The sequence below is a fragment of the Anas platyrhynchos genome, chromosome 9, assembly GCF_047663525.1.
Source record: "Anas platyrhynchos isolate ZD024472 breed Pekin duck chromosome 9, IASCAAS_PekinDuck_T2T, whole genome shotgun sequence".
Lineage (NCBI taxonomy): Eukaryota > Metazoa > Chordata > Aves > Anseriformes > Anatidae > Anas > Anas platyrhynchos.
The window spans coordinates 20,448,298-20,460,617 of record NC_092595.1 but is presented as its reverse complement, the minus strand read 5'-3'; the positions used below and the strand labels follow the sequence as shown (position 1 = coordinate 20,460,617).

The following is a 12,320-nucleotide window of genomic DNA, read 5'->3' as shown; positions in this document are numbered from 1 at the left end:
GATACCCTATGTTAATTGGCCTTTAGAAACTGCCCAATGCATCATACACTGTCCAAGACAATATTTTCTGTTTTGACACCATAAGTGGAACTTTCTACGTGGTCACAGACTACAGTTCTAATGAGGCAGGAAGGAAAATCCTTCAAGTTATATTTGATAGATGCCCTTCCATTTGAACAAAGAGAGCTAGAATTCTAATATGCGTTTTGAAGTGTAGCACTCTCCTTGTGGGACCTGTTTTGAGGTATATGTGGGAATAATAGTTAGGAATTATTTGAAAGTCACTGAGGAGAAAGCAGTAAATAAAATCCTAAAAGATTTAAGTTCAAAAGAATAAAATGTACCTCAGGAAGATGTTCTGAAACAATTTAAGAAATATGAAATTGTTTTCTTAAGGATTTAGTTTTTCCTCTTTTAATGCAATAGAGTTTATTAAGCAGATAAAATATAAGAATATCTTCTGAAGTTAGGCTGGCAAATAGAGAAAGATGTTATCTGTAGCATGATTACCAGAGGTTTTTGTTTGTTTATTTTGTTTCTTGCAAAACACTTTTTTCCTCCCTGTTATTCACTCCTTCTTTTATCTTGCAGGCTTTCCTAAGGAGAACATAAATTCAATAACATCTAAATCAAACATAAATCCCACAACATTCAAATATATTTTAAATAGGGAAAAAAATGAACATGCCTATTCCTAATTACCAAAATAATAAGTTTTATGTTTTTTTTTTTTACATAAAACTTAATTTGCTATTGACCAGATAGATAGTGAAAAACAGGGCACCGTCCATAGGGTCTCATTTACAGTTCAGATTAGAGTCACAACACAGTTTTCATCTAGGAGTTGATATTCAATCAGCACTGTAGTCCAAAGGTTTTTTACAAAAACAAGACCTATGTTAGCTCTCATTTAAGAACTGCTGCATATCCAAGGTGTCTATATTGATTATTGTGCAGAAAATCAGATGTCCTTTCTTGCTATTTCTATTTTTCTTCTCCTAAAAGCACAATATGCAGAATGAGATACACACAATTGTCAACAGATTTGCCTGAAATTTAAGAGGAATGTGGAACATTTGTGCACGGATAATATTCCAGATGAAATACATAACTTTATAAGAAGCAGAACAAGTAAAAGTTGGTTGAATTTTCTCTCTAAGAATGTGCACTCAATTGGTAAAAGTTCCAGTTAATATCTTCTCACTGTTTAGACATATATACAGGTTGTTTCAAACCCGGTAGGGACTGAACTCATACTCTTGCTTTTTCCTCACAGTATTATTCATGTATAAGACTCACTGCCTGTTCTAAGAGCTTTGATTTGAAATACATAAGTAAATAAATAAAAATTAAGAAATAAGCCACTTTGCTCCAGCATGTTCATCCACATCAACCGAGCAAAGGCCAGTGGCCATGAAGTGTACACTGAAACATTTTAATATCACCTTATGCACTTATCTCTGTCTATATTCTCGCAGAAATATTCTCACAGGAATTAAAGCTTCCAGTTTAAATCCTATCAAGTGCTAAAATATCCAAAATAACTGAAATCTAATAATTTATAAACCATGTGATATTTTAAGAGAAGAGATGAACTACTTTTTGATGTAAGCAAACTAAGTGTTCTATACCTTTTCTAGGGTGGCGCAATTCTTTCAAAGGTCATTTTGTTCAACAAAAAATTTCTTCCCTGTTCAGAGAAGGCTAAAACAAAAAAAAGAGGTGTCTTGAATATGCTTAAAATATATGAGCTAAATGATGTAGCCAAAACGCCTACTTTTGATCTTTGAACATGCTTTCTTTTCTTGCTTCAAACCTTGTCCTGACCCTCAGTTAACTAAAGTGATTCATGAACATTCTTTTGATTTAACTGGGCATGAAACTGAGTTTTTACTTCCTTTGTAAGCTAGGTGTAAAAATGGATATCCTCAGCAATCCACAAAATCTTTAGTTGGTAAGAAACAGGTTTAATAGGTGTTTTAGATGGCACTCTATTATCTGAATTGATTTTTCTTTCCCTTCTTTCCCTTCACCCCATGAGGTAAAATATGAGAAAACGAAAAATAGAATAATTCTGCAAAGAAGAAGTAGAGCTTTAGCTATGTGCAAGACTCTAATATCTAAGGTGGGGTTCACTCAGCCAAATTCAGCAAGCTTTTTCTCCTATTCCACAGCTTAGCCAAATTAGCAAAATTCATTGTCTACTATTTGTTTTCCCCACAAATCTCATAAGAAAAGGCTTTTCCCAAGATATCCATGGATTTCTTCCTATAAAAGAGTAAAAAGCATTAGGGGTAAAGTCACCTAACATGAAGGTAAACAATCTGAATATTTTCTGAAAGTGTTTTGTTATTACTATTTTTAAATCCAATATCAGTTACTAGATAGATTAAATTGTTCATGAAAATTCCCTTCCTTTGTAGTAAACTGCTCAATGCTGAAACAATTTTGAACTCTAATTTCTAGTTTCTTGTTGTTTCTTTTCTTTGTTGTTGTTGTTTCTGTCATACAAGTGTGTTGTAGGTTTGACATTTTAGCTCTTTTAGATTGCAGAATATTGAATAATCTCTTCTAACTGGAGCTTCTATGAAGTATTAAAAGCTAATACAATTTGGTTAATCATTATATAACAATTGTAGTGACCCCTGGTGTGAAACATCCCATGTTAATTTACATTCCCATAGTGACAGTTTATGTTTCTAACACCAGAAAAGGTTATGCTGAAATTATACAAACTACAGTTTTCTAGTATTGCTGACAAATCCTGCTGCTACTACATAACAAAGTTCATTCAACTAAATGGTATTCGTTCAAGCAACTGACATTTCCTCCAGGGTTAACTGGTGTAGAAAAGTAAAGCTAGGGAATATTCACTAACAGTTTTGTTCATACTCTACAAAAACTCAGAATCAGTCTTGGGGAGACCTAAAGCAGTATATTAACCACATGAAATTTCATATATCATGAAAAACAATGATCCGCTGTTTGGGGAACTCAGCTATTCTGTTAATGTACAGGTATACCACAACATTTAGCCTGTTAGATTTATGTAGCAATTTAAAGAGATGTCTGTCCCTATGAATGCATTTTTAATTTAAGGGCATGAAATTGTCAAAATGAATACTGTGATAATACTGCAATACTGCTGCCCACTGTGGTGCTGATATTCTTAAACACATCGAGGTACCACAAAGAAAATATTCTATTCTACAGGGCCAGATCCCTTATTCACCTATAATAAATAATCTAGAAGAGAAAGGAATACTGTTAGAAATAACTCCACAGACTGTGTATTTTACCATCCAGCGTATATCTGAAGATGTACCTCTCTAGGACCATGATGTAGTCAGCTTTGAAAGATAAGCCTCCACAGCGAATGACTTCTCGGATCTGTCCATTTAGCTATATTAGGAAGGAAAATCTAGCTTTCTAAATTAGTTACAAGCCTAAAAAGATGTAGCTGAATGTACCAATGCAAGCATATATAATTGTAGCATCATTCTAGCATTTGTTAGAGGCTGCATCGATCTGCTTGTGTGGCTAAAGCACTTTTTAAGACCTACAAAGTAGTCTTCAGTAGGGTACAAGGCTTCACAGACTCAAACAGTAACTGCAGGATGAGTTGATATATCAAATAATCTCTGATATCTAGAAAGAATCCCTTATCCTTTAGACACACCAAATTTCCAGATTCAGATAAAAACATAAAGCTCTTTCTGTGATATGTGACATATAATAAATCCAAATGCCAGACGTCAAACTTTAACAGATCGGTAAGCACAGAAGAAACAGAAGACCTGTTATCACCACCATCAGTGTCTTCGTATATTACACAGCCACAACACCACAGCAGAAGCCCTCACTCCACAGTTAATTGCTCACTCAGTACAATGGGATATACATGTACATTAACTTTCCACCTCAAAATGGCAAAAATGGAACTAGTCAAGACCCAAGTCAGAGAACAGAGAACTACTATCTAGACTGGCATCTAGAAACTGCCTATCAGGTATCAGGACACTACCCACCCAGGTAATTTTGTTTCAGCATATCCGAATAGTACCCATTCAACCTAGCTGACAGGGAAACTGGGGAATGCCATTTACTCTCCTCATGACTACAGCAGGTACTAAATAGGTATCAGAGGGCAGGAGGTTTGGCAGTGCCTGTTCAGGTCAGCTGGCATAAGGCTTTGGCTGTGGTCATTTGGAGTTCAGACTGACAACAGAGCCACATCAGACATTGGCAAGTGACACCTGGCACATTCAAAGGCAGCCTAAGCTTTGCCTAATTCAGGACAAAACACATGAAGAATTGTTCCCATCGTGTGTAATGCATTTAATTGTTAATATATACCTTGTAATGAAATGAAGAGAAAAATCAGTCATTCAGACTTGCTGTCATCCAACTACCAAATAAAAACTGACAATTTGGAAAAGGTCTTTGCGTTTTGAATAGTCTGCACTCAGAAAGTGAAAGAACTCAAATGAGAAGTTACAGCTTAAGAACTCCTAGAGAGTCTCTGAAAACTACTCCTATACTCAAAAATTCTATTTCAACATCTACAAAACAGACATTAAAGCAAACTCTTCCAAACAGAACCAAAAACAGAACCATAGCACAAATATGCCATAAGTAAGCTTTCAAAATCGTTACAAGCTTACCATACCCTCACCAAGACTGATGACAGAACTACTACTGCCATCAGTAGGAGCTGGACTGCAGTTTGGGGCTTTGGAGATTGCAAACTACCCAAAGAAAAATCAAACTGAATTCACTTAAGGCATCAGTACATAGGATTTACCTTCAACCCCCTTTTCACCATGTGTGATCTAGAATAAGTCACTTTTGCCTCTCTGTTCATCATCTCATCTTTCAAAAGGGAATAACAGCACTTCCTTACCTCCCGGGACCTGTACATGTATTTTATATGTGCTAAAGACAACATATACTAGACTGATGAGTAGAAATACATACATAATATTATTACACATACAAAACTCACATATATATTTCACATATACATTTTAGCATTTACTTCCATTACTCCCCTCTCCTCTTATCCCATGTGCTAAGAGTCAGAACCAACAAAGTAGCTGCAAACAAAGCAAGCAGCTTGTATTCTGACATATTTCCTCATATCTGGAATTGGAAACAGCACAACAAAAGCTATTCATTCCTAGATGAAAAGTACATAAATATAACGGATGAACCCTTTTAGTAACTCACTGACAGCAACCGCCTACTGCCTGGACTTGTTTGGAGTATTCAGACTAGATGCAGGAAAAATAAAGGGCTCTAGGATTCCAGGAATGTGTGCAAACATCTGGAGTACATACAACCCATACCTGTAAACTTAACCAAACAAATCAGCTTGCTCTGCTCCTTATTTAAAACACTTTCCTTTTACAATGCATGGGAAAACTATAGCAATATCTGTTATACCATTTACGATTAAGAAAATCAGGAGGTAGACAGCTTAGATCTATAAAAGTGATTTGATATATTTGGCAATCCAACTTGGCCTGCCTGCAATGAGCTGTTAAATGAAATTTTGCACAGCCATACCATCAGGCTTTATTCACTTGCCACATTTTATTCTGAAGGGTAAAACTGATGGTTAGTACTAATCACCTCAATTATTGCCAGAATTGCATCAAATCTGGGGATGAGATCAATCCCTTCTTGAATTGCGGGTGAGAAAAATAAATAAATAAATAAATGGGAAACCACGAGCCAAACTGAAAAGAGAGATTTCCTAAACTGCAAACAATTTACCCTTTCTTAGAAGTTCAATAAATCAAGACACACACATGACAAACACTCATTGGAGATTTATCAAGTTTTTCTTTAAAAATAAATAAACTTTAATAAATAATTAAACTTTAATAAAAAATAAATAAACTTTATAAATAATAATAATAGTAATAAAAAAACACAACTGATGTAGTAGTTGGTTTTGTTTGTTTGTTTGTTTTTTCTTCCCTGCAGTAGTTGCTTGAACAAATTTTAGCACTTCGAAGGAAAGCTCTTCAAATGATAGAAATGTCCTACATTTCCTCTCCCTGGGAACAGCTGCAAGGGCATGAGGAGCAGTGCTAGAAGAAAGGATATTAAAAGGCTCAAATCTATCACAGGTTCTGCCTATAAGTTTCTGTACTTGGACAAGTTGCTGAATTTTTCTTGCTTCAGTTTTGCTATTAGTTTCACAGATAATAGGTAAAATGTAACTCCTCCTCCAGTACTTCTGGATGAGAAGTAAGATGCAGAATAACTAATTCCAGTGGTTTCAGCTGCAGTTATGTATTTTTTTGTCACACGACAGATGGAAGTGAACATAATGGTGAGATTCCTCAGCACTGTGCAAATAACCACTGTGACTACCTGTTCTGTGTTCCCAAGCAGAACATAAATAAGAAAATGTATTAAAATATAAATTATTATTAAAAGGGGAACAGAGAAGAGTCTTTTTGTTTTGAAAGCTATAGAGCTTTCCTTTTACAGAACACAGAAAGGACAGCAGTTCCAGAATATGGTCCAGTTCACCCAAACTCCCGGTGTTGTTTAAACAATTTATTTCATTATTTCTTATAGCCAACTCTCAGTTGCCTTTCTGTTTACATACTCTGCAGGGGCCACCACCTATGGCAGAAAGATGAGAACCTACTCAAATTATGGTACCTGTAAGACTCATTGAGTCTTTAACGATTTTCAAGCAGAGTCTTGCTGTGAACGCGATGCACAAAGTCAACATAGAGTCCAGGTACAATACTCCTGTAATAAAATTAAAATTACTAAAATAAACTTGTAGGTGTTTGGCAAAGAATTTAAAAATATTATATTTATGTATAATGTATCAACTGACACCAGATGCAGCCCACATGAATGAGGCTGGGCTCAGTGAAAGCTGGCTGTGCAAATTGATATAGACTAAGTGTGTGGCATGTGAATGGTTCTTGTTTCATGAACATGGTTTTTTCTCCCTATTTTCTGTTTTAAGGGCAACACTATTCGAGACCTAGAAATAAAAGAAGAAATATTGTCCTGTTTGGGTCTCCTTAAAAACTACTTGTTTTAGCCATAGCAGTCACTATAACATAATAATACTTTTAGAATAGAAATTTTAAAATAATAAGATATTGCATATATGTGTTCAACCTAGATCCAGGATTTGTAGTAACTTCTTAGTTAACTTTCAATGCATATTGGCATACGGACTCATTTGCTTCAAAATAAAGTTTTTCTTTTGATTTAAAATTGATTACTATTTAAATGTTGGCAAACTCAATTGCATAAATCAAAATGGGGTACATGGATTTGTACCTAAATGGATTTTTTCTAAACAGTCCAACTGTTTATAAACCAATTGGTTAGTTTTACTTTTGATAAATTTACTGAAAAAGAAAAGAATGCCACAAAAAAAAAAAAAAAAAAACAAACAGCCGTGCTTGTTTGTATTGTATTTGCTATTACAGATTACTGCAAGAAATCATTCCATCAATCAGCATGAGCAAAAAGTATAAAACTTGAAATGGTAGGATGAGTGCAACTGCTTTGCGTAGTCAAGAAACAGACTCTGGAAGTTGAATTAGGGATTCCTTACTGCTATTCAGGTAAATGTTCTCCCAGGTGCGTCCATTTTACAGGACTCTTGAAAGGCATTTCCAGATAAGTAGATGGTATTCCACTCTGCTCTCATTCATTTACAGTTCTGCTGGACTCTGTGTATGCATGAAGTTTCCTTTCATTTCTTTCCTGCTTCTTTGGCAAACAAAATCTCAGTTAAGACTCTTATGATAGTACTAGCACTTGTGTTTTCCCAATCTCTGTGTTATTATTCCTTGAAAGTACCTATGTATTTTCATTTAGTAAAAACATAAATTGCCAAACATGAAAATCTACACTTTAAGCATCTAAATTGTGACAGATTAGTCCTGACCTAAAACTGCCAGAGTGTGTGGGGCAGTAGTCAGTTGGGCAGTTGAGGTCACCGTTTGCTTGTCTGGGTCTGGGGGAGCCCTTTTATTTTGGTGATCAATTTTTGTACTCTATCCGTTCCCCCCATCCATCTTTGTTTTTGTCTTTCTGGTTCTTTATCCCCAACTAACCTGACACAAAGGCAGATCAGATTGTTTTTTTCATGAAACAAAGGAAAACATGATACTAATGTGACAGTCAGAGAGCAGCTCTGTTTATTTTGTTTGTCTCTTACTATCGATTCCTATATCCCTGATCTGATTTGACTAAGCTCCTCAGGCCTATTGCTAAGCACAGTATATAACTCACCTCCATTCTGTCTTGGCCCTGCATGGAATAGTAAGTATGTCCTTGAGGGAGTAGAGGCTGAAAGTAGCTTTGGTTGCATTTTACTTTGGGGGAGAAAAAAATAATTTGGGGTGTCTTCTTTGTAGTTGACAGCTGTGCAGATTTCCCAAGTGAGGTACTAACTCATTCCCTAGATGCTGATGTTTCTGCAAACTCATGAGCTAAATGAAATGCACTTGGTAAATACACTCATTTGCCAGCTGCAAACCGGAGTTTATCTTGCTAACCATATATTAGTTAAAAGTCCAAAAATTTGACTTTAAATTAAGAGAGAGTTGCAATAGCTGAAGCTTTAAAAAAATAAAATAAAATCCCTCCCTCCCTCCCCTCCACCCCCCCCCCCCAAAAAAAAAAAAAAAAGAAAAAAAATCCACAATTCAGCAAACTGAAAACATTTGAAAGGCTTCCAACACCAAAGGCTGCATTATTTGCACAGCAAACTGTCCAGGAACAAACCAGAGGTATTGTGTCTGCTCACGCGAGTAGAGGTTTACAACACCGCAGGGGTCCCACGTTAGTTCTTAGAAATGGGTGTACTTTCTTCCACACTCTTAAACCATTTTTCCAGTTAAGACTGTAGTTTATTAGAAGTCTTCATTCTTATGCTGATGGAAGACCCTACCATATTTATAATGTTGTAATTTAAGCAGTTTTACTTCTCAAAGGAAGTTTTATGTCCAACATTAATTCTACTGAATCCATTTCACTAAGAAAATGAGTGATACAGCTGCCAACTTCCATCAGCAAAAGAATTACTCTTTTTCATTCTCTTTTTTTAATATAATTTGTGGTAGTCAGCTATAGAGTTATGGGTCTTCAAATACTTCATAAGTATTTTCAGCAGATTTCTTAAGGTTATTTTTCATAGCACATCTTATAAAAAGTATTCATAAGACATGGAATTACTTCATTTCCCAGCAACATAGGACATCAGCAATCACACCAAATTAACTTCTTTATAAACTTGTTTAGTAGGAAGATATAAGGATATAAATTTCTCATAATGTGAATCATGTTATGATCAGCAACCAAGGGGAGGGGATTACTGAAAGTGTGTATAACATCAGGATGCAGATAAATGACATTTGAATACTTTGAAACCTGTTTTGTCCTTTATACATACACAGCTCTCTGAAGAAACGTGTTCACATGTATGGGTTTTTTGGAAAAAAACTACTACTGACATGAACTGCAGCAAAATTACATTAAAAATCTAACTAGTCTATGTGAATTCCATAAAAGTAACAAATGGAATGTTTGAAATTAATATACATATATTACACTATATATGTATATTATAGTGTTTGATATATTCCAAACATTTTTTCCCCAAGTTCTGTAGTTATACGCTTTTTTTCAAAGGGGAAGAATCTGTTTTTATTTTCACTAGTAAATATGGTATTTTATTTCCCGTTCATTTTATATGAATTATTCATTGCTAGGTGAAACATCAAGATCTGTTCCATTTCATTTCCTCATATAATACTCTAGCTTTAAGAAAATGAATGTCTTTCACACAGACTTTGAGTAACAGTCTCTAAAGTATCTTCTCAATCTACAGAAAACAAAAGAAAGCCTAAATTAAAAATAATAATAATATAAAAACTTTTAAATTTAACTCTAGAAGACTTTGCATAAAAAATCTACTCCTACATATCTTACTCAAAATACAAAGAATAAATTTGGAGCAGAAAATATTTCAAGAGTAGTAGTACAGAATTTTTATTTATTTATTTTTTTATTTTTAATGAAAGTCTAGAACATAACATGTAGAAAATTACCAGAAAATAACCAACTTTTGTAGATTTCATCTTCTTGTATCTGTATAATAAAATCTACACAAGTAGCCACAAAGAATTATAATACTGATCTGAGTACTGTTAGAAAAAAAAAAAAAAAAAAAGCTTTTTGTTTTGTTATAAAGTCCTTAGAAATGTTAAATTTAACACCAGTTCTACGGTTATTTGTGAGATTCATATGCATTGAAAGTCATTACATACATTGCTTACATCTGCACTTAAATGCTCTGCCTCTCAAGTCAGTCCATTTCACTCTGCAATGGCAAATTTCACATCCCTTACCCATATAGTATTGGCTTCCACTTTCTCGTTAGCTATCAAGTAATAGTTTAGGGGGTTGTTCTTTAGTGCCACTTCGGACATTAAACAGCCTTATTGAATGAACATTTCTTTATGCATAGATATTGCTTCCTTAGAAAAATCATTATAGCAAAACCATCTGTATTAGCAGTGTTTTACTTTTTTCTTTCATATTTTGACAATATTTAACTTCTCACATATAGGAAGTGAAATGCTGCATTGAACACAAAAAAGCTGCATTCCTTACCCGTGTACTAGCCTGTTAGGGCAGGAACAACAATGCAAGACAATAATTTTGATTTCTGAGTATGTACATTATTATTTACATTATTATTTGTATAGTTATCATTCTTAAAAATGACAGCTATCATTAGAGCACTGATAATTTGCACCTAATAAATCAGATAAAAGATTGAAACATATAGCAGTGTGCATGTTATTTAGCAAAGAATATTAACATGTCTCATTCATTTTTGGTATTCAGGCAATTTTAAACTCCTCTGACACATTACACTATTTTACTCAGGGAAACAAGAACTAGCCTTTTGTTAAGAATAATAGGGAGTAACAAGGGACTAGGAAACTTAAGAGCAAAAAAATGTGTTGCTTTAAGAAGTACCCAGCAGAGCTATTGCCAAGATGAAAATCAACCCCACTCTCACTCTCCACCCTCCACCCGCTTTGTGAAGTTGGGTTTAGTACCCCAGAGCTAACACATGATTAATGAATTTCAGGGTCTGCACAGCAAATCTGGAAGGAAAATCTAGGGCATAGTGAAAACAAATAAAGCTCTGAAGAGGGAAGTGCATGCAGTATTACAATATTTTCTTGAAATGCCTAAAGTCAGTACTTCCACTACCACCACCAGTTCTAGTAATAACTTGATGTACTTTGCACTGATAGATTTCTAACAGACAACCTTACCAAATTGTGGGACATATTCCCAAAAATCTTTATATTTGCAAGTGAGAAGAGAAGAGTAATGAAGTCTTGCACAGCACAACCAAATGTGGGAAAACAAAAAGTTTCCTTTTTCAGTTCAACAGTAAGGAGTTGGACCTCTTGGACTTCTCATCATACATAAGCTATGTATCAGTAGCCACAAATGGCACATACTGACCTCAGCTGGCCTCAGCCAGCCCAGACTGTGTCTCATTTTGACAGGAACTATATTCCCTCAGGAACATAATTGTGTTCAGTTAAGTTAAACAACTCACATACAAGATTATACAATTTGTTTTAGGATGATAGCTAAAGCTTTGAAGATTACCTGTGACTATTTTCTTCACCACCACTTCCCAAAACAACAACTTCACCACACTGCTGTCTGAAATATTATCGCAAAGCCCTGGATAAGTGTATCCAAAGCTAATGTTCAATATTTGAAGTACGTCTTTCTAGAAGACATAAAGCACCTATTAACTTCTTTACCATGGCCCTTTTATTTCACTCTGTTTCTGTAACTGTTTATTAAATCAAGAGAAAAATTCTTTAAATGTGCATTCAAGTGTCATAATGCTGCCAGAAGGACAAAAAGAAGATGGTCAGGCAACCATAAGCAAAAAAAGAAACCACCCAATATTTCCACATTCTTTTCCCATGGTCCTGATCTGACAGTTCTGTAATTCCATTAACCTAAGGGATTTATTCTGTTTTAACATTTACAGTTAACAATTGTTAAAGGGGGCAAAATAAAGGAAAACATACACACACACAAAAAAAAACCTTTCATATGGAAAGAAGGTATCAGCACAATCTATTGCATTTATCATTTTATCATGCTGTTAGTGCAAAAATCACAGAAAAGATAAAGGCAAATCTATAAACTGATTCATATACCTGTGCTTATGTGTCAGTGTATTTCATATTATACATGCATACATTATTAAAGTTGAA

The 12,320-nt window shown here is 34.7% G+C and overlaps 1 protein-coding gene across 10 annotated transcripts in view; it reads right to left on the bottom strand.

Moving 5' to 3' along the window:
• The window catches only part of LOC119717758 (uncharacterized), a 518,405-nt gene that overhangs the window by 268,174 nt on the left and 237,911 nt on the right, over nt 1–12,320 (bottom strand). For 3 of the 10 annotated variants that reach the window (XR_011811356.1, XM_072042448.1, XM_072042445.1), the window contains exons 4-5: nt 6,682–6,774; nt 5,953–6,098 (exon numbers count right to left, since the gene is read on the bottom strand). The exons of 6 other annotated variants lie outside the window; for them this stretch is intronic. Coding sequence is in view for 2 of the 4 variants with exons in the window: in XM_072042448.1 (XP_071898549.1) it covers nt 6,010–6,098; nt 6,682–6,774 (182 nt within the window). In the remaining 2 variants the exon portion in view is untranslated. Of the gene's footprint in view, nt 1–477; nt 999–5,952; nt 6,099–6,681; nt 6,775–12,320 lie in introns of those variants that run through there. One more of the 10 variants, XR_011811364.1, reaches the window with a different exon arrangement.